General features: G+C 43.8%; 1 protein-coding gene across 4 annotated transcripts; it reads left to right on the top strand.

Annotated features, from left to right (window-relative positions):
• The first annotated feature begins 374 nt into the window (after positions 1-374).
• Positions 375-25,212, top strand: YWHAB (tyrosine 3-monooxygenase/tryptophan 5-monooxygenase activation protein beta). 4 transcript variants are annotated; one of them, XM_075011443.1, is made up of 6 exons: positions 375-459; positions 12,301-12,602; positions 13,175-13,298; positions 15,906-16,069; positions 17,602-17,697; positions 18,218-20,094. In XM_075011443.1, the coding sequence occupies exons 2-6, from the start codon at positions 12,309-12,311 to the stop codon at positions 18,272-18,274; spliced, it is 735 nt and encodes a 244-aa protein (XP_074867544.1). In that variant the 5' UTR covers positions 375-459; positions 12,301-12,308; the 3' UTR covers positions 18,275-20,094. The 4 variants fall into 4 exon arrangements, with proteins under 4 accessions (XP_074867544.1, XP_074867547.1, XP_074867543.1 ...); XM_075011446.1 differs by lacking the exon at positions 18,218-20,094 and adding an exon at positions 24,405-25,212 and having other exon boundaries at positions 420-485; XM_075011442.1 differs by having other exon boundaries at positions 420-485.
• The last annotated feature ends 861 nt before the right edge of the window (positions 25,213-26,073 follow it).

A 26,073-nucleotide genomic window follows, 5' to 3' on the forward strand; every position in this document is an offset into this window, starting at 1 on the left:
TACCCACTCTTCTCTACCACCCCGCTACTCCTTCCACATTGACCCCTTTCCACTTAGCCTCCCTAAAACCCCATCGCTTCCCTGCTCCCCATTGTCCCCCCTCCTACCCCACCCCTCAGCCTCCCTGCCCCCCTTATCCCACTCCTCTCCCCCACTCAGCCTCCCTGCAACCCCACCTCTTCCCTGCCCCCCATTCCCCCCTCCTACCCCACCCCTCTGAGCCCCCCCAGCTACACTCTCCCCGGCCCTCCCCCGTTGCCATAGCTGCCGAGAGGTTTCCTCCCCACCCCTGCACGCACCCAGCACCGCGGTCCCGACAGCCCAATAGGGAGAAGAGGGTGTGTCCCGGCACCGGAAGGGGCGTGGCATGGTACCGGAAGTGGGTGCAGGAGCCGCAGGGTGTGTGTGGGAGCGCAGCGGCTGCCGCGCTCGGAGTCTCCTGAGCTGCTCGGGACCGAGGTGTGAGCCCTCCCCCCCCCCGCCAGGTGAGGGTCTCGGGCCCATCTCCGGAGCGGCGCACGGTGGCGGGGGCCACGAGGACATCTCGGAGCCTCGCCCCTTCTCCTCACCCCCCGCTGGGGGAGGTGGGTGTAGCGTGGCCCGACAGGCCCCGGGGCTCGCGGAGGTAGGAGGGGGCCGGTCCCCCAGCCTCGGCCGGCCCAGCTCCTCCCTCTCCGGGCTGGAAGGGAGGGGCAGGCAGCGGCGGAGGCCTTCAGCGGGCGCGGAGCTTCGCAGGCGCCCCCCGCCCCGGGTCTCTGCGGGGAGCCGTCCAGGTAACGGTGTGCCCTGCTCCCCCTCCCCCAGACTGCTGCAGGGCCGGAGCTGGCACTGGCGGCACCGCCTTCCGAGTCCAGCCCCACCCAGGCTGAGTCACCCTCTCCCCCGAGGGCGAGGCTGGGCTGGCTTCGCACACCTGTGTGTGTGCAGCAGGCGTCGCTGGCAGGGGCTGTTTCCTTGGCCGTGATTACAAAGGCCCTTCGGCTCCTGCCGGCTGGGAAATGAGTCTCTCCCTGGCAGGGTCAGTCCCGTTCTAGGCCTCGCCTTCCAAAGGCTTTCTGCGATCTCTCTGCCGTGGGCCGCGATGCCCAGCAGCGTGCGCAGGCAGCCCCCCTCCAAGCTGCTCCACCCAGGCAACGCCTGCAGCTTAGGAATCTGATCCCCCTTAAATAAAATATTCCTGCTGTGTTGGGGAGATGGAAATAATTTCCGTGGCACTTCATAGTATCCTTTTTACGTAGGTACTTATGGTGTTGTCAGCCAAATAGGGAGCAGGTAAGGGTGCTATCCTGGCATTTTTATAGACTCGTGGGCAGGTGTAGATGCACAGATGCTATGCCTAGTCCTGTGGAGTCCTGGTTCTTGAGTAAGTCTCCTAGCTGCTACAGTAATACAAATAATAAAGATGGTATGTTATTTATTACTAGTCTCTTCTGTAGCACAAAGCAGAACAAAATATGGGGAGGGCAGTAGGAGGAAATAGTGGGTCAGGCATGAGGCACAATTTGTAAGACTCCTTAGATAAAACCTATAAACTGCTTTGATCTAGTCTACAGATGTTCTCTTACAAAACACAAGTATCAGTGATGCATCACTAATGTGCTAGAAGTAAGAGTATATATCCTGAGTGAAATTCCAGCTAAACTATTAATGTATTTCATTTGGTCTTTTTGAAGTTCTTAACAAGGAAGCAAATTGAACAATATATAATATTTTAAAAGCCAGATAATACTGCACATGTAACTTCAGTAGTTTGCAAACACTTATAAGGCTGTAAAACTTTTATAGCTTTAGGTGTGGTTAGGTTACCTAAATTAGAAATCTCACAAACTGCCTCAGTGCACTTGATTTAGAGGATGTATATTTTTGATAGTTCTCCAGGACAGAGTCCATTTAAAAACAAACAAAACTTGAAGGTATAAATTCATTCTCCCTCTTATATTCCAGGGGGAGACAATACCATTTATTTTTGTGTTTTAGATCCAAAAGCAGTAGGCACTTTGCAAAATAGCTGATTGCAAATGAAGTATTCTAGTCATATCACCATATTTAGATTAGATTTTGCATTTGCGATACACAGCTTTTGAATTTGGAATGAATGAAGTGTAGTGGCATTAAAGCAAAAGTGGTCCAGTGCAGACTTGCACGTTTTTGTTCGTGCACCAACTCGTGACCTGCAATTTTGGTTCTCACAATATTTGAAACAGAGGACGTTGTATGTGGTTTTTGTTGTGTGTTCAGACAGACTAGGAAACTGAGTTGCAACATAAGTAAGGTTTAGAACTACGTTCTTGGTATCTAAAGCTAGGACTCCAATATACATTACATTAAAACTAAAGCATTGTAGCGTTATGACTTTATTTTTCCCTAGTCTTATCCCATTCTGTAGTGTAAATACTTTTATGTTCTTATTAACAAAGGTGATTTATTGTAATATGAAAATATTTATTTTGGTATGTTTACACCTGAAGGAAGAGGGATTTGTTGTTGTTTTTTGGAAACTTGCTGCTTTCATCTGGACTGTAGTCAAAAATGATTGTGGTAGTTGGAACGAAAATCTAATGATGTTAAGGACACTGTATGCCTTCCTCTTTCCACTTGCAACTGTACTTTATTTATCTAGCACTACAGATATGCATGATAGTTTGGACAAAATGACTCCAAGGAGTTCTCAATCTACAGATTTGGCTGCATGGGGAAATAGCCTAGAATAGCTAATGTACAGTATCTATTCTGCGCTAGCTCCACATGTGAACATTTTTACTGTGTTGATGGGGTGCCTTTGTCCAGTTTTGCTTAATTGACTTTGGAAGTACACACACAGCTGCAAAAAGACACTCTTTTTGGTTACACTTACCAAGTGCTGGAGATATTTGGCTGCAGCACATGTAGCCATACCTGGTTCTAACTGACTTATTAAAAATAACAGTGAAACGGCAGTGAGATGGGATCATCACTTGAATGCGTATCTAGTGTCTTGGAGGGCTTGCACTCAATGCTTAGCCTATGCTGACGTGACTCTTTAGCTAACTAGCTAGATGAAAACTAGTTTGAGTATGCCTGTACATAGAGCCCTGCAAATCTATGGGTATATCTGTGGATATCCATACCTGTGATGTGGATATCTGTGAACTGTTGCTGTAGGTAGCGTCTGGGTGCGGATACAAATTCTGTACCTGTGTAGAGCTCTTGACTGTAAGAGTTCATCAGGCAGTTCTGAAGAACTGGGGCTTGTATCTTCCCCTTGCCCTGGGTGGGCCGCCTGGGGGGCAGGTGCAGGAGCTGGGGGCTGATTGGGCCCTATGCACAGAGTAGGTGGATGGTCTGCAATGGCTCCCCAAAGCTCTTACTGTGGCCAGGCTGCAGCTCTGAGCACTCCTTTCTCCCTCTGACTCCATGCCAGAGTTAGGATCTGGGAGAACCATACTAGCAGTTGTAGGGTGCCTGGGTCCCTCCACCTCCCATAAGTGGTGGGGGTAGAGTTGATGGTCTGCCACTGCTTCACACAGCTGCCTGTATGGTTCTTATTGTGGCTGGGCTGCGGGTCTGACCCACGTCACCAGAACCTGCTTGGGGAGAGCTGTATTGGGAGCTGGTGTCCCTCCACTTGCGGTAGACAGAAGTTTGGAGTGGGGGATGTAGGAACATGGCGAGGGATTGATTAGGCGCCCCCATCCAGAGCAGGTGGAAGGTTTACCACAGTTCAGCACAGATGTCTGGCTGGCTCTTACCAGGGATGAGCTGCAGTTCCCAGCAGCCCCTGGTCATATCCAGATTGGAGAGAGCTTTGATGCCGACTATGGGATCTAGGGTGGACCTTCCACCTGCCCTGGGCTGAGCTCAAGCAACCTCCTGGTGTTTCCACAGGTCTCCCCTATTGTCTTCTGTCTGGGTCAGTGTGGAACCCAGCCAGAGAACTGTGGGGGAGCCACGGAGGACCTTCCACCTGCCTCTGGGGTGGGGAAGGGGTCCAAGAGCCGTCCCCACTCCCCAGACTTTCTGCCTGGCTGAGAACAGGTGAAGGGTCCATGACTCTGCATGGATTGTCCACATGACTCTCCCTCTCAAATCCCCATGGACACCTACTTGCTTGTAGGCTCCCCCCCCCCCCCCATCGCTCCCACTGACTGTGAATCGTGGCCAAGGAGAGCACTGGGGAGCAGTGCCTGTAAGTGTGGCGTGGTGTGGCACAACCTGTGCCACTGCCCCACTTTCTCTGGGAGTTGCGCTGCATAAGTGCCTCAGTACCCTTCCTGCAGCCCACTCCTGCTCCCTCTCAGCTTGTTCCCTCACACTGAACCCCTCCTTTTTGGCCACACCCCAGAGCCTATGGAGCCTCACCTAATCTACTAGCTCTGCATCCCCAGAAGAGCTAATCCAGCCATGGTGTAAGCCCTGAGCATTGGCCCTCCCCGCATGGGGCTGGAGCTTGAGAGGAGTGAGGTGAGTGTATCTTTATTTTTTTCCTCTCACTTGGGGGCCTGATCAGTGAGGGTTTTGGTCTAGTTTTTTGCTTCTCATGTGTATCACCTGGGTCAGTGGCACCTGATCCAAAGGTTCCACACTCCTGCCCTAAGTGGCGGTCACATTGCAAAGCTAGCTGAAAGAAATGGGATTTGTTGAGGGTTTTGGAAGAGTGAGGCTGCATGACACAAGGTTGAGCAAGATATTCCGTGTGTTGTGCTGCCTGTTGAAAGTGGTGAGGTGCACAAATTGCATCTTACTGGTCAGTTTGACTTTGTGATGATAGAGGAGAAGTGTAGCTTTCTGTGCTTGAGTAAAATCTTCCTGGGAATGTACAATTTCCTGTTATGTCACATTCTACTAGTATATAAAAAGGAGCACTCAATTTTGCCATTAGCTTGGAATGATGAATGGAGATTTTTCGATTGTGGAAGGAAAGGAATGAGAAATGCTGATGTCAGAGCGTAACCTATATTTAGTTTCCAATGTTCTTCATCACCACTCCTACATCTCTAGGCCAAGATAGAGAACACAACTCTAGCTAAGGAAGAAACCTGGTATTAAAAGGCAAATGAGCTTTTGTATTTAATTTGTTATAGATGAGGAACACGTTGATTCCATTCCCTTCAAAGAGTACCCATCAGCAGTGATGCTTGTTTTGGGAACTGCATGGTGGATGTCATCTGTATCATTCAGACTCTCTTGTCAATACTGCAGTTGTTCTTCCATTAACCTGAACATGACTGACTCATGAAGGAAACTTTTCCATTTGTTTTGAAGGGAGCTGTCTCCTTTTTGAATGCACATCTAGTCTCCAAATTTATGGAACTGGAGTGTGGGATGTGATGTAATTAATACACTTTATGTTGGGGTGAATTGCCACGTTAGTGTCACTAGTTAAAAATCAAACAAGATATGGGGAGGTGCTGTTTGCATTTGGTAGACAGACCTGCCAATATCTTCAGTATTAGGCTGCTCTTCTTGTCCTAAATCTCATAGGAGTTTTGTGATGAGAATAAATGGAGATGAGTCTGAAACTAACAAACCTACACGGTGATCAAATATGGATTGAAATGAATGTCTCCAAAAGTGAAAGGTTAGTGCATTAACCCAGAGGTGTGCAAACTGGGGAGGCGGGGGGGAGCACACACACACACCTGGGGGCCCCCTGTGCTGCTTCCCCATAGCTTCTGTGCACAGCTGTGCTGTGCTCCTGTGCTGCACTGCCTGCCTCCCTGCCCCAGCAGTCTCTGTCGTAGCCAGTGGATCAGCATCATTTTCCCCCACTGCCCTACCCTGTGCTGTGGCTGCTGCTGCTTCCCTTCATGGCCTGCGTTGGCTCACTTGACCTGTGCTGCCAGCCCTCGAGCTCCCTGGGGTCCACCATCCACTGGGAGCACTGGAATATCCCAGCCACATTCCCAACCACATTGTCAGCGTCTCCCAGCAGGAGCAAGATGAGACTCATGTTTCAGAGGCACCTGAGTGGGATTAGTTTTTACTGGGACAACCCCTTGTTTCAGCTTCCTGAGAGAGAATCTCAGCGGCTTGCTCTTTTTTTTAAGTGCAATTATGTTGATCTTTAGTTCAGCTTTAAAGGGCTGCCTGGAGCTACTTGGGACTGCTGGAGAACTAGTTGGGTGGGTTCTTTAAGCGTGAATTTTCTGTTTTAAAGGTTACCTGGTAGGGCAGGTTGTTCAAACAGCAGCCCCTATTCTCAGTAAACCACTCAGTTCAGCGCCAGTCCTGTCATTCAGGGTTCTTTGGATACTTTTACATAGGCAGTCACAAAAAACAAGCATCCCTGTAGCATCTTACCACAATTATTTATTAGGTAATGAAACTCTACTGGCCTCCTCAGGCCCCACTCCAGAGCCTGCACCATTAGCCAGAGCCCTCACAGCCTTGCACCCCAACCTTCTGTCTAAGGCCTGAGCCTCCTTCCACACTCAGAACCTCTTGACCCTATCCCCACCACGTGAATTTTGTTATTTGCACCATTATGAAGGTGGCGCGTCATACCTGACCTCCATATTGTTGCACATAACACAATTAATTCTGAACAGAGTTAGGAAAGATTTAGACGGAACACTGTGACTCCTTATTGACACATTTGTCAAACCAGTTATTGCATTCCTTTTTTCCCCCAAATCTCTTCTGATAGAGAAATGTTTGTCTAATTATTTCTAAATACCAAGCATTAAAACTCTAAAATATGGATCACTGGCCGACTGAGTGTTAAAAGAAGTCATTGAAAGCAGACCACAACAATGAAGAATTATTGCTGTTTTGCCAGTTCAATATGTTATGTAAGTTAGATATTTTTTAGTGCCAGTTTTTTTATCTTCCTTCTAAAGTGTTTAAATGCAGTTACCTCTGATCTGATTTGATGGTTAGTCTCAACTAGCTCCTGAAGACTGAAAGCTGTAAAACCTATAAGTGCAGTAATGATTGCTGTCAAGTAGCTTGGGCTCAAAATGTAGTTTATCGCAGAGCTGTCGTAATCTGGTGACAAGTATTGAGTATCTAAATGTTTTCTCACAACTGTCATTACAGTTTACATAAATCCAAAATTCCCTGCTTCTGGCCTTGCTTGCAAGTCCTGTGGGTTTACTTTGACCTTGAGTGCTCTTTTTAAAATGCTTGTGCCTTTCTCCTTCTCACTACCCTCTCACCCAAAGGAGTCTGGGGCAGCTACAAGCCAGTGCATTTTACGGATGCCTACCTATGGTAGTACATTTATTAGAAAGAAATCCAATCCAGCTCACGTCTCCATGAGCAAGAAAACGCAGCTGAAACCTTTTAATTGCCTCGTAGACACATTTCAGTTCCTTTGAAATCTTTTGAGATGGTTGTATTGTTGGAGCCTAGGCTAGGCAAGATGTAGATGTTTTCCTCAGCTCGCAGGAATGGGAAGTGGATGATAGCTTCAGTGGTTAATACATGGGAGTATTAGATTCAAAGTTCTGGTGTCTGAGTGCTTACTGGCTTTAAAAACACAGCTTGCTGGCATTCTTGGTCAGAGGCAGTATCCATTACCTTTTGGAGGGGTTCTAAGCACTGGTTTGTCAGGCTCTTAACTCAGAATAGCAGAGTCTTGAATATGACCACTTTCTGCTAAGAAATAGCAAGCTTTGTTCTCAAACTCTTCCATGATCATCTTGCGACAGCACCCCTCACTCCTCCCGTAAAAGTACAGGAAGGTCACAACATTTGTGAATTTAACAATCGCAAATTCAATTATTGAATCAGTTTCATTTTTCCTGTGCTGGGCTCTGAAGGCAGAGCAAGCTTCTGAACAGCTCTTCTCCCCGTCTGCCCAACGTACTGTTGAAGGGGCCCACATGGGGTCACTGACATGGCAGAGGGGTGGAGGCCGGGGACCCCGGACCCACCAGGGCTGTAGGCGGAGTGGAGCAGCATGGCGGGGAGGCTGGGTCATGAGGCTGTGGTATCTGATCTGGAAGTCGACCTGGCTTATGTAGAGCAGAGTGCCCAGCAGTGTCTCCAGCCGGGGGTATGGCCCAGCCATTGAATGGCTCCCTGCAGCCCTGCCATTGGGCTCTGCCTCCCCCACTGCTGCCCAGAGCCACCCGCATACCAGAGCCTGGGAGCCTGCCAAGTCCCGCTCCCCTGGTCACCCGTGCTGCAGGGTGGGAGAGATGCTGGGCAGTGTTGGGAGCAGCTCTGGGGCCCATGGACCTTTGAGGTGGGGACCTGCAGCAGGGCCAGGGAGTATCCTGAGCCCCAGCAGGTGTTCTGTATTCGTGAAAACTGAACATTTGCGAGGGTTCTCAATGCTAAACCCTTGCAAATGTCACGACCCTACTGTATCAATGCTACCTAAGGCGATTCCTGTCACTCCCACTATAGTTGTTGAATATACTGCTCTTAGTTTCAGATAATTGCCACTGGTGACTTCCACTTGTAGCCTAAGAAAAAGTCCAGCTTATTTTATAGGCATCCCAGAGATGCATGTTTCTGGCTATGGTATGCTAATCTATTGTTATGAAGACATAACTTCCATCTCCTTTCTGGGAGGGACCAGCTATAACTGCTAGTGGCTCTTTTTTCAAATATCACTCCTTTCCTTGTGTCTTTTTTCTTTCTGGCAAACACTTCCCTCTTATGGAGCCCAAGTCATCATAGCTCTGCAAAGCCCTTCTCCAAGCTTCAAACAAGGTAAGCAATGGAGAATCTAGATATTGTGTTTCTTTATATAGTGAACCCTTGAATAAGAATAATGGTAGGTGTGTACTGCCATAATACTCACATTTTGTGCCTTTCTTACTGGAAGACAACTTTGTGGTTTTTGAATTATGTAAAATTTGATTCATCGAACAGCACTTCATACTTTTGTAGCAACCCTATGAACAATGACAGGTTCTAGGACAAGTAGAAATAGTCAAATCAATGCATAAATTGAGTCTCCTGTACTAGAATCCCAAATGCTGATGAAATATGCACAATTAATGAAGTTCTTCCTGAGGAAGTGAAACACTTTTAGTGAGTAGTGTGAGCTGTCTTTAAGGTGTATACGCAATTTTTTCAGTCAGATAACTAAGAACAGATAACATGTTCTGTGGGTCTTGCCCTAGTGTTTGAGCTGAACTGTCCATATTTTCAAAGTTTCTTCTGTACTTGTCTATGTTCCCTTCTTTGCTTTCCCTGGTGTGCCCCAGGTGAGCCCACTGACTGGTGCGCAGGGAATTGTCATGTTGGCATCATGTTAATAAACTCTCCTTAGTTCTTAATCTGAACTCTGCACAGGTGATTTGTTTTGTGGTTCACAGTGCTACTTGTGCTGTGCTACTTGGCAAGTACAGGCAGAATATAACTCAAAAATTTTAAATGACAATATGGAAACTGCCTTACTGATTGACTTGTCCATGAGAAGGAAACTGGCTTGTCCCTAAATTTCAACATGCAGTTTATTTTTCAAAACAAACACTTATATTGTATGATAACGGTATTGTGTAAACTGCTTGAAAACCAAGAGGTGCCTGCAATGAAAATGTATCAAGAAGCAGTGCTGGTTTTGAGGATATTGGAGTCATACAGTTAAGTGAGGATGTTTTAGTACTTATGGCTGGCTTTCATAGAGTATAACATACTATTTTATAGACATACTTTGATCTTCAAGGTAGCTGAAAGTTTTGGGAATTGGGTAAAAGCATGGATCTCCAGTTATGAACTAGTTAGTTACTGTGTTGTGCATGTGGACTGAATTCGTCATTTCATAATTAAAGGTCTAGCAGTTCGGGATGTTGCAAGAAGGTGGTAGATGGCTGTTGACTTGGAATACAGAGCATTGTATCTCTTCATTGCTTGTTTTCCTGAACTGGTTCATGCTGGTAATAAATATAGGTTGCACCTCCTAGTCCGGCACCCTCAGGATCTGAGTGGTCCCAGACCAGGGATTTTGCTGGACTAAGAGAGGTCAGTGTCCATTGCTGGCCTCTAACCATGGGCCCACCCCTAGCCTCAGCCATTTCCTGGCTTCATCTGGCTCCCTGGCCACCAGCCTGGCCTGACTGCTAGCTAGCCCCCACTCAGGCCACCAGGGCTCGCTGGTGCAGCAGGACCATGGATGTTGCTAGAACAAAGAGTACTAGATTTTAGAGTTGCAACCTATAGTGACCAAAAGATGTTTCTATTTGAATAATCTGTCTTTTCAACCTACATTTTTACTAGGCAGTGTATTTATGAAAGCTGTGTCTACACTCCGGGCTTAGGGGTATGATTCCCTGGCTCATGTATTCATGCTTGTGCTAGCCCTTGTCAGGCTAGGACAAATATAAACAGCACCAGAGCTGCAGTAGAATGAGTGGCAATGGAGGCCTGGTTTAGCTGTTTTGAGTACAATCCATCTGAACCTCATGCATGCCTCATCATGGCTAAGTCATGCCTCTGCTGCCGTTATCCATGCTGTGTGTACTCAATGAGAGCTGCTCATTCTCCATGCAGGTATATTCAGTGAAAGCTAGCAAAGCATGTGTACGTGAGTAGGGAAATCACACCTCTAGCTTGTGTGTGCATCCCCCCCACCCCCACAAAAAAATCCCTCTGTTGGCACCTTAGTTGTCTTTTGTGTTGCTTAGGTAGGTAGCCACAACTACAAATTTATAGCTACATTTGATCTCCTGTGAGATGTCATGATGCAATTCAATCTGCATCAGTCTTCTGACATAAATCAGGCCTCACTGGTTCCTTGGGAGGTTCAGGGACAAGCTCTCTTGTAGTCTGCAGTAGCCAGTGATACAAACCAACTATTGTCTCTCCCTAGAGCAGATTCTTCCTGGTAAAGACAGAGCTATGATGATGAAGTAATGTGAGTGAACTCTGTGCTGCTACCTGTTTGTCTTAGGGGAGAGTGGCAATCTTAATATCAGTTTGGAACCTTAAATCAGTGGAATTTGTCACTTTTTAAAAAACCGTGCTGGAGCAGAACTAGACTTAATGCAGAACTTTAATTACATGTGGGCAAGAAGACTTCCTTGTCTAGGGTCAGGTCTACATTAGGAGCTAAAATAGAGTTTAGATACGCAAATCCAGCTGTGAGAATTGTGAAGCTGGAGTCGACTTATCTAAAATCAGTTTTTGCCACCATCCACGCAATCTGCAAAAAAACTCTCCTGTCGACGCCTCCCTTACTCCTAAATGGGGGACGGGGATATGGCACAGGAATACTGGTGCTGGTGCAGGTGCTCTCAAAGTTGGATTTAGCGTGTCCCTGCTGGGTGTACTGAATCGAACTGCAGAAGATGGACCACAGCAAGGTTGATCTTCCCTGTAGTAAAGACATACTCTAGGATTGCTACTTTCAGCAACAAATCTGTATAGATCCAGTGGCTCATGGAATAGAAAATCCATAAGGTGTCGGGAATACACCACGCAATTCCTTTGCTCAGACTTAGGTGTGTGCATGTCACCATATGCTTTGTATAGAACATAGCAGTGAGGAAAAGCAATTTTCCTTATTAATTCAGCATCTACTGTTTTCAGGCATATGTTCTTAAACTGTGCTCAGTGGAGAGTTGGATATGCCTGACCTTTTTCCAGCTGCTAAATTGAATTTCAAAAGAGAGGAATGTCTTTGTTTCCATATAAGCAGTTATTTCACAATTGCATGCTAGGATGGGGCCGATGTGACATTTTCCTTCCATATCTGTATTAAAATGTGATTGACAAGGAAAATGTTGCAGGATATCAGGGTGTTTGTCTCAAAAATCTCATTTGTAGAGGAACACAGATATAAAAATAATGTTCCTGGCATGGCAGTATAAAAACATTTTTTCTGATGCCAAACGCTCTTACTTTATTTTGTTGTTTTCAAGTATCAGCCAAAACATTGCATTTTACAAAGTGAAGAAGGGCTGGGCTGTTCCAGGACACCAGGAGCTGTCCAGGATTTCAGATACTCTTACTCTAAGAACATAATTTCTGTCATGAAGAGTACTGGGTGATAAAGTAACATGAAAAAGTTCTGGCTTTCTTTTTTGACAAGCGTTTGAATGTGAGTATTGTTAGATGTTGTGGTGATATGAGGACTGTAGAAGTCTAACCAGATAGGTCTCTCTCCCAAACAGACATTAATACTGATGTTATGTCCCATTTGAGAGGATAATGATTGGTTGTGATTTGTAAATGCATGAGAAGATGCTGCTTTTAGTGAAATAACCAAAATAGAAAGTTAAACTCCTGCTAGTAACTCGCTACATTGATCAAGAACACAACAAACATCCCACTCATTAAAGATCAGGACTTATATCACATACCTTACATTCATTTACTACAGCCTTTGCAATCAAGACAAATTATTTTTTCTCTCCTTTTTAGGAATAGCCATGGATAAAAGTGAGCTGGTACAGAAAGCCAAACTGGCCGAACAGGCAGAGCGCTATGATGACATGGCTGCTGCTATGAAGGCTGTCACTGAGCAAGGACATGAACTGTCCAACGAAGAAAGGAATCTGCTCTCTGTTGCCTATAAAAATGTGGTTGGTGCCCGTCGATCTTCCTGGCGTGTGATTTCCAGCATTGAACAGAAAACAGAGCGGAATGAGAAGAAACAACAAATGGGGAGAGAGTATCGTGAGAAAATTGAAGCTGAATTGCAGGATATCTGCAATGATGTTCTGGTAATAATCCAACATCAAAAATAATAGCAATTAGCATTGCAGCAATTGCCAGGGAGGCTTAAGGATATCAGGGCTGATTGTCTCAAAAATCTCATGTGTAGAGATCAATATGCAAGCGCTGTCGCCTCTGCTATTCATAGATGTAGACAACTTCATTGCTGTCCACAGTTTTAAACAGCAGCAGTGAAAGTCCTCGGACTTATGTAATGCTCCCTGGCAAACGGCAGCACAGTTACGACAAGCAGCGGAGGTGCTGGAGCACTGTACCTGCAGACTCCTGAACACAGCACTGCATCAGTTAACTTATGAAAGGTTGTCCTCACAATCAGGTGGTTTGTCAGCTTTTTGAGAGCTGAAATTCTGCAGAAATGAATTGTATAGGGCCAGTTTTCTGCTTCCTAGTGGATTTTTCTCCAAACATTGATAGCACGTAACATGCTTTATGTGCATACACTTACAAGTTGCATTAACATGTTAAATGCTCTGCTTATTATGGTAGTTAAAGCTTTATCATGCCTATGATTTTTCTAGACAAATACATTTATGTAATTCTGTGATACTTCCTCTTTCAGGAACTCCTGGATAAGTACCTTATTGTCAATGCCACACAGCCAGAAAGCAAGGTCTTCTATTTGAAAATGAAAGGCGATTACTTCAGATACCTTTCAGAGGTGGCATCTGGGGACAGCAAACAAAGTAGGTGGACTTAAAATATTTTTATATATATATATATATATATATATATATAAAAATATTTTATCTATATACACACACACGCACATAGCAGATCAGAAGTCAAAGGCCGCAAAGCAGAATGAAGTATGAAGAGAAAAGTTTGCCCATGTACAGTGGGGATACTCTTGTCGTGCTGTTGGGAGTCCCTTCTACAGGGCAGACTGTCTAAAACCAGGGCAGACGCCTCAGGCTGGTGGTATGTTCTATAATTAGATTTCATCAAACCAGTGACAAATGTGAGCTACTAGGTCACTGTAGAATCTTACCATGGAGTTACAGATAGACTGGAGAGCCTAAAGGGACTATCTTATCACCCAGAGAAAACTGGACTTTGTAATAGGAGGTCTCTAAAATCAAAAATCACACCACATAATCTCTGCTTTGCATTTGATAAACTTCCCTATACTAATTCAAACATGCAAGATCTTTCTATCAGTCCATAGTTACAGCTTCTCACAGAAAACACGTTGACAGTGTCACTACCCATGCCTCTTTTTGGACATTGCGGAATGCATTTTAACTCTCTGATTGCTGATCATCACACACAATGATCACTTGCTTTGGGGTTAACTCTTTTCTATTAGTTGTTCGTTTGCATTCTAGCAGGCTTTTCTCATTTGATGGGTCATTGAGTTACAGCGGTATACACAATGTAAGTGTTTGCTACTACCCTATATCAGGCTACAGATAAAACAATGTCAGTAGCAGCCATAGTTCCCACCCCTGCTTTAATGCTTCTGAGATGGTAACATCCAAGACTAAATATCCTCTTGTACTTTTAACAATCACTTTGAGCTATGCTAATATATAAGTGAATAGGCCTGGCACTTCAGCATGAGCTGGTGCCTAGTCTGCCAGTGTCATAGCAGCGATCAATAGCCTCACATGTCCAAAAAAAGTATTAGCTGGGTCTCCAAATTACATGCCAACCACACTGCCATCCCTCAGTCTACTCTCCTCACAATTGTCTCTCACCCCATACCTGAAAAGGCTTTGCCAGCTGTCTGAAAGTTCAGTAGATCCAAGGTCTGGTAGCCTGAGAAGAGGAAGACAATATTTTCCCATGGAAAATGTCCTACCAGTAGCACCCTCCTAATTGTATTGGGATCTAGCTGAAGTAACTTTACTGATTGCAAATGTGGTATCATAGTTTGATAGGTGGATTCTCAAGTTCTACAACAAGTAGAGTTCTCTAGGTTAAAACTAACATCTTGAACTCTGCCTGGAAGTCAGTGGGCAGTCAGTGGAGCTCATGAAGCAGAATCAGAGGGCTAGGCATTCATTGTAGAGCTTGCTGTGCTACCCATCAGATTGGGCAAAGGGAACTCACATTTCCAGTGTGCTCACAATTTTTAACCCAAGGAGCTTAGGACAAGAGGTTGCCTCTTGGATGCTTCCTTGTTAGCAGCATTAAAGCATGGGTGGGAAACCTGTAGCCCACAGTGAGGCTTGGAGCTCAGCACTGGCACTCCAGCCATGTCAGGGGCGCCATGGCTGGAGCACCTGCACCAACTGTCTTGTGCCACTATGGAGCAGGAGCCCCAAGGCTCATGGGCCAGATCCAGGCAAGGCATGGATGGATCCAGCCTACAGACTCTGCCTGGTTGGGGGCAGGGAGAAGCAGCTCCTGAGCTACCAAGAAGCACTTCATGCCAGAACTCCTCTCTCTCCCTCCCTCTCCCCCATATGTCCTCCGTTCCTATTGGTTGAATCGCAGACAGTGGGAGAGGTGGGGGGCGGTGCTGGTGGGAGCACTTTTCTGAAGCATGGAGAACCATGCAAAGCAATGTGCATTTGTTCCAGTCCCCCTTCCCTTCCAGACTTCACACCCCCCAAACTCCTCCTGTACCTTCCTTCTCCAGCACCCCCTTTCAGGCCCCACACCCTCATCTCAAGCCTGCTCCCGCAACCTATGTCCTACCCAGAACCAGCACGTTCACTCTCAGCCCACTCCTGCATCCTGTCTCCTGCCAAACCCTACATCCACACCCCAGCCCACTCCATGTTACCCCATCTTGTGCACTGACCCCTTCATTTTTTATATCATACCAGAGCCCGAGGGGGCTGAGATCTCTACTAGCCCTGGCCCCTCAAGCCTCTGGGGTGGAGCTTGAGGTGAATGTCTCCTATTTCGGCTTTTCATTTGGGGGCCACATTTGCAAGGTGGAGTTTTTTTTGTATTCATTTACCTACCACACCTTTCCTGTCCCTCTGTTGGCATCTAGTTTTTAAACAAAGGCGGTTTGAGTTCAACAGGAGTAACTACAGGACTTATATGATGATTTTTTACTCTTTGTGTAAATTATTGCATTTCAAATCTTCTGAGCACTCCTGCATTAATAGCTTAGTTTATTCAGGGACATTTACCACTAAAATTATTGTAGGTAATCCTTCTGTGCTTGGTTTTTCCATGTAGATATTTATTAAATTCTAATTGTTACCTGATGTCCAACGTTTCTAAATTGCACAGGCTAAGGTGTTAATAAACCTTGCTTTAAACACAAGAGGCTAAAGTAAGAGATGCAGTGACTTACCATGCATTAATCTTACTAAAATCTCTTTTTGCAGCAACGGTATCAAACTCTCAGCAGGCTTACCAGGAGGCATTTGAAATTAGCAAGAAAGAGATGCAACCTACACACCCCATTCGGCTTGGTCTGGCTCTCAATTTCTCTGTCTTTTACTATGAGATATTAAATTCCCCCGAGAAAGCCTGTAGTCTGGCAAAAACGGTAAGCAGACTCATCGATATTTTTGTCTGGGGGAAGGGGAGGAAACTATTGAAGGTGACAGTTATTAAAGGTGTATAGTACTACCTCTGATGGTAGATTTGAGTGATCTGTTTTTGTAAAAGCAATTAGATTCTCCCTCAAGAGTATTCAGTCGGGGGCAGGGTGCCTGCCTCAGAGGTGCTGGCCTCCTTTCATAGTCATATCTGTATCTTAATATTTTTTCACATTAGGTAGCAGAAACATAATACTCAATTGACTGTTGAAAGTGGCCCACTGAGGATTAAAACATGCCGCCCTCTTCACACTCACAGGATTGTCCCAGGAAGTACTTGCTTTGGAAATTTAATCTAGAGCTCCCAAACCTGCAATTAATAAAGTGTCTTTAGTTGAGCATACTTCAAAAATGTGATAGGGCCACTTTTCCAGCATGACTTTACCAGTACTCTTGCATAACATCCAATTTCTCTTTCGAGGCCAAAACCATTTTGGCTTGATTGGTGTTAAACTATTTGATGGTTCACTTGTGCCCAAATAGATGGTAAGTGAGTTAATTTTGTCTTTTACTTTTTCCTAAGGTTAGACCGAATCTCTTTGTGAGAGCTGAATAGCTTCATGTAGTACTTTTGCCACTTCACCTCTACCTGCTTCTTTTGAAAACCTGTCAAATAATGGCTTGAATGATGATGGCATTAAGAGTTAGTTAGCATATATGTACAGTGTATTTGCTTAGGGTCCTAGTGTGTTGTAACAAGAAGAGATTTTTCTCTTGCATAGCACTTGGTGTTAGTTCCGCTTTTGAAGTTATTGGGCTCTAAATCAATCTGCTTAAGAAATGTGACCTGCTAGAAATAGTTACATAGAAAAAAGGTGCCTAAATTTATGGCAGCTGTGAAGCATACCACTTCAACAATGATACAAAATTGTATAAAACAAGTTGATGGCAACTGTGGTCATATTAGTCTTTAGTGAAAAGTACATTTTCTCCCACTGTCAGACTGTTTGCTATTTCTTTACTCACCTTTCTATATGCAGCAGATACGACCCTGAAGATGCCTTCGGTTTTATCCTTACTTGCCCCCATCACTAACTCAAACCTTTGCACACTCCATTTTTAGTGAAAACACTGTGGAACTTGTCTGACAATGCTGCTGTGTAATTGCCTGGATTGTTTTTGAGCCACCTGGAACAGTCCATTCTGTGGGAGTGAGTGCACTCACTTCTTGGGTGTTTTAAGCTGACTTGGAAATTAGGGCTGGTTCAAGAATTAATCTTAAAACTCATGTAATGAATCAAATATCAACTGGAAGAATTCATTACAAGTGGCCTGGTCTTCACCTTTTTGTGGTTAAGCCTGGGTGCTGCTGTTCTCTTTTGGGTGCTGGAAAAACACTCCTAGTCAGTGTTTTTGTCACTGAATTTTAAATGAAATATCAGCGAAAAAATATTAGTGTAAATGAAATCAAATGCAGATGAGCGCAGAATGTGAAAATCTGGTGCCTTTGTTCTTTTAATCTGTCTCTTGCTTATTTCAGGCTTTTGATGAAGCCATAGCTGAGCTGGACACACTGAATGAAGAGTCTTACAAAGACAGCACTCTGATCATGCAACTACTTAGGGACAACCTTACTGTAAGTATCATTGGAACCAGCTACTATGCTTTAAACATGTCACTGTTATAAATGTTAGACTTTCAGGGTCCAATTAATAGGCTTTGTCGTGAGAGTTTTATATGTTTCTCTGCTTTACAAGCCACTTCTGTTCTGAAGAAACAACCACACCAACGTGATGTAATTGGACCTATCTGAGAGCCAAATCCTTTGTTACACCAAACAGCAGTTGCTGTACTAGCACTGGTCCCTGTTCCTTTTTTCAATAACAACTGATTGCAGAGAACCCTTTTGTTGACAGTTCCCCAAAAGCAATCTTTCTCCAGTGATACTGCCTATGAGTTTCATTTGCTTCCTGTTCCTAAGCCTCTATCCAGCCTTCTGTGTTTAGTTCATTATTATTTGCCATTTAGTTTATCATGTAATACTCTTCCATTAAGAAAACTGCACAACTTACAGCTAATTACCCCCATCTCCCCTTTTCTGACAAATGTAATTAACTGCATGCTTTCAGCATAAACATGTTTGTATTTTCTTACAGCTATGGACATCGGAAAACCAGGGCGATGAAGGGGATGCTGGGGAGGGAGAGAACTAATGGCTGTCACGCTTCACTATATGTTCAATGTCACTCTGTATCCTACACATATATCCCTTTGTGCGACAAGCAAAAAGAATAGTACATCGACTTTCACAACCTCAACGTAGCAAAAACTGTCTGTGGGGTAAAAACAATTGGTTGGTGTTCTGTGTACTTAAAACGAAGATTGGTCATACAACTTCATTCTGAACTTTCTGATTATGAACATTTGCAATTATGATTACTGTCTCTCTATTTTTAACTCAGCACTGTGATTTATGGGTTTTGTGATTGCAGTTGACTTTACAAAACTCTTCCTGGTAGAAACTAGACATTAAGTATGTAACTCTGGAAAGCTTAATCTGGCTCTCAAATAGTCGAAGTACAATTCTGTTGTAAAGTTGTACAGAAAGTTATAAAAATTATATTGTGACACTGGAGCATGGAAGGAAAACAGTCCATTGTATGGCATTCCAGTTCAGTAACACACTTCGGTGAGTTAGTTTAACATGCACACTCGGAAGACATTTTAATCAAGTTTTGTGCACCACTTCAGTCAAAAGCTCACTTTAATTAAGCTTACTCTTTCGAGGGTTCAGTTGTTGAGAGGATAGCAGCTTGATTTCTAAACTCTACATTGACAAGTAATTGGGGTTTGACTTTGAAAAATGGTCCAGTGCAGTGCTCCTATAACATGCATGACTTAAAACCCCTTTCCCACAGCAATAAATTACCTAGTTATTACTTGGACTGTTCTTTAGTAGTGAAATTCCTTAGTGCACTACTGTCAGTTTGCAACAGGAAAAGACCAATGTTGTATAAATGGCCTTATAAGTTTTTGGATTACACTGTTTAAAGTAAAAGCATGCAAAGATTGCATTTCGCTTAGGAGAATTAAAAACTTAACTTGGGTATTCCCACTTTGAACTCTGAGAAAAATTTCTAATATTTGACTGTCATCTTTGAATTCACTTTATAGATATCTTCCTCCCATTGAATTGATGTTCATCCTCACCCTCTCACCTGCTTTTTAAACTTCATTACAAATATTCTGGACTTCTACATATGTTCCATTTTTTGTAGGTTATAGGTGATGTGAGGGTGATGGAGAGACATGAGTGTGCTAGTGAATGACAGGTGTCTCGGACATTTGAGAGTTGCCAATGCTGCTGTAATCTTCAGATCTTTGTCTGCCACTTTGAGGTAGTACCAGGATCTGGCTTAAATTTTCAAGATTTCCCATTACTTCTTGCTGGAATGTGGACCGTACAGATTTATAAGGCATATTAGGAACTTGTGATATCAAAACTCAATGTTCTCATTTAGTTGTGTTCCCAAACAAGTCAAATTAAATAAGACCTAATAAGAGTTGCATGAGTGATGCAGTGGAAAAGATTACGATTAGTCATCTATCAGTCTCGCAGTATCATCCCTCTACCACTTCACCTAGTTATAGAAGCCATCTGTTTATCCATCTTTCTGCTGGAGAGAGAATTTCATGCACTGATTTTACAACTCCCTTCTACTAGCTGAACAAATAGTGCAGTTAATACTTGGCGCTTGATAAATGCAGTAGTGATGAATGTGGAACCGAGCCTGTCTGTATATCTGGTAGCTCTTTTCGCTTTGTTTTTACTGACCAGTATTCTGCCTAAAGTTTGCTTCTGTGATGGTTATATTGCTAGCACACGTGGTTGTAAGAATAGTATAGCAAAAAGAAATACCTGGTTATTGATGTACTAGATTTGTGTATGTCTTTTAAACAGTTCTGGTTTCACCTTACACAAAATAATCAGGAAGTGTAAAAATTCAAAAGTGAATAAAAAAATTTTCAGTTCCTTTTGGTCTGTTATCTCTGTCACATTTGTGGCAACAGAAAATTGTGGTAGCAGAATCACCACCTCATTATAATTATATCCAGAATTTGAACTCTATGTGGCCTGTTGACTCTTGTGGAATTAAGTAGTACAAATACTAAACTCATTCCTTTCACTAAGAAAATGAAAAACTCTTCTACAGCACTCGCGTTGTAGTAGAGATCACTGTTAGGCTCAGGCCTGTGCGTTTTCATGCTGGGGGGACAGAAGGGTGGAAAAAATGGAATTACAAACATCCTTATATAACTTACTGTGAGTCATTGAATACGGTAATGGTTGAAAACACAATATATGAACAAAATCTATTGCAATAACCTCTTCAGTTGATGGCTAATACACACAAGATACTGCCCTGGGTACTAGTGTTAGGTTGCTATCTGACTTGTAATGACGCTGGCATAGGAGATGCTGAGAGCACTGTATGCCCTTATGAGTCAGTCTCTGGGAATTTCAACAATATATAATCTCCATCACAAAAGCTCTGCAAGACAGAGCTCAAGAGTTTTGGAAGGGAGGGAGAGGTCAGTCAGTCGAGGGTATGTTTATAAGTTGAACTAAGAAATTAATAGTGTTGCTTTTCCTTATGTTTCACATTTGTGCTAGCTTGCCTGAATGCCTGGGTGTAGTGTAATTCTTTCTTTCCCAAATTATATTATGTCACATACTTTGCAATTACACTACTTCGTACTGTGCTAACCTAATGATCTCTCAGGATAGACGTTTGTACATGGAGTTTGAATCTCTGGTCCCAAACAGTATGTATTGGGATATTCATAAACATGATTAAGCATTTTTGATAATTGTATAAAAGCATAATTCACATTTTCATAATTCATACTTGTCATGGTTCACCCAATCTTATAATTGTCACCCAAAAAAGAAAAAAAATCTTTCCGTTTCTTAAATCCCTCTTCTGCCCACAGTCTCCTCTACTCATTTCTGGTGTGATCAGTAGCATAAGGTCAATTTTTCAAGTGCCTATGTGACTGGGGCATAAAGGCACTTATTTCTCTATGAAAGAAACTTGAGCTCTCTACCCAAGTTACTTCAGCACTCCAGACGTTTTTTCTGGTATCTGGAGATAAACAATTTCTGTTAAGGCAAATGGCCTTCCTTCCCCTCCTCTTTCCTCACGGCTGACTAGACCTATGAAGCTTTATATTGCGAATAATCTAAAACTCGTAAATGTAGGGCGTGCTTTCCAACTGGGCCTCAACCAGGCTTCTGTTTGCATTTTTGTACATTGTTAGCTGTGTGCACATCTAATAAAACTTGCAGTACACGCAGGCATCCGTGGTAATGCATGAAAATTAAATGTGCGGGTGTATGCACAACATTAAATGCAAATGGAGGCCACTTTCTGAAAATGTGATGCTTTAAGTCCTACTGAACAGTAACAATCAAATTATTTTATGATCTGGAAACTCTGGAAGTAGCTTGGCTAGGAATGGAAAAGGCAGTCCATCCTACTTTATCTTCATAACTGTTGTAACAGCCTTTTTGCTATATAAAAGATGGAACTAATTTGGTGTTTACAGATGCATGTGACAAAATTGTGAAGGGCAGAATGTCTCTTGGCAAGTTTTTCCTGAAAGCAAGGTATAGTATTAGTGCTGGAGGAATTTTTGATGTTACAGCTCAGCATGTGCTACTTTGGAAGTATCAGGGGGTAGCTGTTAGTCTGTATCCACAAAAATGAGAAGTTCTGTGGCACCCTATGGATTAATGGAATTTTTTTTTTTTTTGAGCCTAAGCTTTTGTGGGCAAATACCCACTTTGTCAGATGCGACTCTTTTGAAAGAGTATTGGCATATAAATTCCATCCACGTACAAACCATCCGTTGTATTTGTACTGTTCTAATGTTTAGAACATTAGGGAGAACAACAACTAATGGGAGACTCAAGTTACCTCAGCTCCATTTAAAAAGAATTCTGTAGGTGTATGAGTTCGCAAAACAATTCTCCCTCAAGTCTCTGAAGGTCCCTTTCTCAAAGTGCTGTCTCAACATACATTCACACTCCAAAGGGGAAGAACACTAGTGAAGTTTATTCTAAATCTTTTATCCTTGTTTCTTCCCTTAAACTTCAAGGAAATTGAGTTGACTACAGGGGAGAGCTAATGTGGCTACTAGTGCTGCCATGTACAAGTTTTTCTTTTGTGTCCTTGAGGATTCGATATAGTAGATTCAGTTGTAACCGCTGTAGTTATAACTTTAACATAAGGAGAGGTTTGAGAAGATGCAGAGAACTCCATACATTTACTTTTTGAGGTTCTGTACGCCTTGCCCATTAAGATAGGCAGTCTGCTTTAACACTTTCTTGTCACACTAATGGTACTGACCTGTCTTTCCCTCTCCATTCACTTACTCTACCTTCTCTACTAGAGAAGCACAGTGTTAAAATCTAGCTATTTGTGGGCCAAGCACTAATTTTGCTTTGAATGATTTAACAGTATGTGTAACTGGAGTTTCAGGTATTCTGTCAGTTTCTTCACCCTTTATAGGTACGTCTGGGCTTACATCCCCAACTCTTGCTGCAGCATTTATACGGTCTACTTCCTACTTTTTACCCAGATAAGTGTAGCTATTTTTAAGTAGATGGCAGAGCTTCATAAGTGTCAGCTACTGCTGTTTGCTGGTGCTGATCTGCCTGTCTCATGAATGAGACCTTCCCAGCCTTGCCCCTGGGAATCTGAGACAGCCTTGTGAGGGGAGGCAGTGGAGCAAACAGGTATGTGGTGGGGACAGGAAAGTAAATGTATTTCAATGGCTGTTAGCCAGGATGGGCATGAATGGTGTCCCTAGCTTCTGTTTGTGAGAGGCTGGAAATGGGCGACAGGGAATTGATCACGATGATAACCTGTTCTGTTCATTCCTTCTGGGGCACCTGGCATTGGCCACTGTTGGAAGACAGGATACTGGGCTTGATGGACCTAATGACTTGACGCGGTATGGCAGTTCTTAAAGTATGGGAGGAGAAACCGGGGGGGGCGGGGGAGCCAGCGGTATTTTCCTTGCTTTAAGTCCGTAGACCTGCAATGGCTTTCAAGAAAAGGGAATTCCATGCGTCATTAAACCATAGTGGGAGGGCTTTCTTGTTACATGGCCCCACTGATCCCTTGGTCCTTGTACACCAGCCTAGGTCATGGTATGAAAGTGGAGATGTGAGCAGCTCGGGCTGCTCTGTGCTGAGCTTGAAGGAGAAGCCGGTTGTTCTGCTGCTATGGCTCAGAGGACAGGAGATACCCTTGCGGAGCCCATACAGAACAGTTAGGTTGAGGATGTAGGCAAGTGCTAATGCACCGCTGTCATCCCTCCCTCTCCTGCCTGCTTTTGATCATTCTTAACTGATGCACCTTATCGCTCAAATACTCTCCAGCTTCACAGCCAGCGGCTCAAATTCAGAATACCAGTTACCATGCACACTAAGTTCTTCACTGCTGAGCTCAAATGCACAAGATGAACTTCACTCTCAGTGCTGGATTAAGATGTATTACCTGGAGGCGTAAAAGTAGGGGGTAAAGTCTTTATTGTGTTTATACAGGAAAGGTATGAGATGAAAGGGAAATTAGGTTGTGTATTGTGATCTTGCACATACCCAGTTCATGTGTTGGCTTGTTGCCTGGAAGGGAGTTAGTTATGAAGCAGAGGTGTCAGATTGTGTATAGGTGATAAGGTGTAAATTATGTATTGCTACCTGGGTTTAACCACTTCCTCTCTGGAGTTTTAATGGCTGTTCTTACTGGCAATGCATTTGAGGAGTTTTACCTAGATATTGTACATTGGCCACAAATATCAAGCCGTGATAGAATTAAAGGTCAAAGGATTGTCATGATACGTACCTAGTCTGATGAACTCTGCATCGCAGGCCACAAAACCTCACCTATCCATGCCTGTAATAGACGCTTACCCACTAGCTTAGTTACGGCTATCATTACTGCAGTGTGAATGGGTTGGACTGCAGCAGTACCTTGTCTCAATTTTTCTTTTAAGAAGGGAAGAATAACTCTTCAACCGAGGAGGGACAGCTCAGTGGTTTGATCATAAGCCTGTCAAACCAAGGGTTGCAAGCTCAATGCTTGAGGAGGGCCATTTAGGGATCTGGGGCAAATAGATTTAAAAAAAAAAAAAAAAATGGTGGCAGGGAGAATGCTGTTTGGTCCTGCTAAGAGGGCAGGGGACTGGATTTGATGACCTACCAAGGTCTCTTCCAGTTCTATGAGATGTTTATCTCCATTTATATATTTAATCACTCTCTTCTTGTTCTGGCAGTCACTTAATAACAAGTACAATGTCTTCATGTCACCCTCCTATTTGTGAGTCCATTGATGGTTGACCAGCCCAGTTCTGAGGCCGCATATCTTATCACAGAACTTCCAACTGCTACTATAGGTGCAATTGTATCAATACTGCACATTCAGTGGCAGGACAGAGTCACGACCCTGGAAGTCCGTGACAGAGCAGGAACCACAAGTATTGAAGGCATCATTCTGAAACCCCAGCTTCACTGGACAGGGCACATCATATGAATGGAGTCAAGAATCCCTAAGCACCTCCCCTATGGAGAACTCTCCCAAGACAAAAGGAATCGAGGTGGGCCTTGCAAGAGGTATAAAGACTCCATAAAGGCCAACATTGCTCATGTTGGATTAAATCCAAAGCAGCTAGAGCAGTATGCAAAAGACCGAACAAACTGGCGTGCTCTTGTATGGCAGGCGTATGACAACTTCGAAGAGCAGCAACTCATACACCTGATTGATGGACGTGCGAGGAGGAAAGCAACAGCAGCAGCTGCACTGACAAAGCCAGGACAATTCCCTTGCCTCTACTGTGAATTTCCATGCTTTTCAAGGCTTGGACTCTTCAGCCACATGTGAGTCCACAACCGATGAGCCTGTGCAAGCTCAAGATGTCATCGTGGAACATGACGGACTACCAAGACTCTTTTCAAAAGGCCTTTAGGATCTAATTACAGGTGCTGAGGAACTTTGTGTATGACCTGAAAAATGTAATTACTGCCTACTAAAACCATGTAGTGTTAAATTTCTTGTTTATACTATTAAAAATGGGAAGAACACTGCTTTATATTACCAGCGCCTCCTTCTGCAGCGTTTGGGCTTTCCTTGTCATGTACACTGCAGGCTTAAACCTTGCTTATCAGCTCTGTCAGTGTCAGAGGCCAAAGCAAGATTTGTGCAAGGAAATTTAGCAGCAAAAGGTCACATAAAATCCCTACAAACTTCATTCATCCCAACCATGTTCTTCCAGTTTTTCAGGTTGAGAGTTTCCTTCCTCCACTGCACCATGGCAGACAGCTACAGCCTTGGAACAATATCCTTGCATCTAAGGTGAAGTCTTGAAGTAAACTCCCAAGATTTTTTTTTTTTTTGTAGTTGCACCTAAGAGCCCCACCTGCAGACCCGGTCTGCCCAAACCCAAAACAAAGACAGTTTCTGCCCTAAAGAGCTTGCAATCTAAGGAAATAAATATTGGTCTTAATAAACCTATAATTCTCTATATGCCTTTTCTGTGACAATTGAGAGGAGAGTGTTCTTTTTGCAGCTGTCATTCACATTTTCTCAGTCTTAGCAGACTGTTGTCCCTTTTCTTCATGATCTTAGCGAAATGTAACCCAAAATTTGATTTGGAGCGCCAGCTGCTCCCATTGATTTCAGTGTTTTTGGTATCTTCTATAAAGGTGTTATATTTAAATGTGGATTTTCTGCCCTGCTTTGTTTGGTTTCTCAGAATATCTCTAGTCATACATGGCCTTCTCATGAAGGAAAGTACACACAAGCCAGTTCCGGCAGTGGAGTCGATGGCTCAGTGTCAATGGCACATTAAAGCTCTGCTGGAAGAAACTCAGATCATGTGGTTCAGTTTCATGTTTCCAATATCTTGGTATGTCATTTACAGTTGACAAATGTGAAATGGCTACTGA

This window comes from Carettochelys insculpta, chromosome 17 (genome assembly GCF_033958435.1).
Source record: "Carettochelys insculpta isolate YL-2023 chromosome 17, ASM3395843v1, whole genome shotgun sequence".
In the NCBI taxonomy this organism is placed as follows: Eukaryota; Metazoa; Chordata; order Testudines; family Carettochelyidae; genus Carettochelys; species Carettochelys insculpta.

Bases quoted from the DNA above. Each gene is read 5' to 3' on its own strand.
- YWHAB (XM_075011443.1), top strand. From the start codon at position 12,309: ATGGATAAAAGTGAGCTGGTACAGAAAGCCAAACTGGCCGAACAGGCA. The intron at 12,603-13,174 runs GTAATAATCCAA...TTCCTCTTTCAG, and splicing joins ATATCTGCAATGATGTTCTG to GAACTCCTGGATAAGTACCT. The intron at 13,299-15,905 runs GTAGGTGGACTT...CTCTTTTTGCAG, and splicing joins ATCTGGGGACAGCAAACAAA to CAACGGTATCAAACTCTCAG.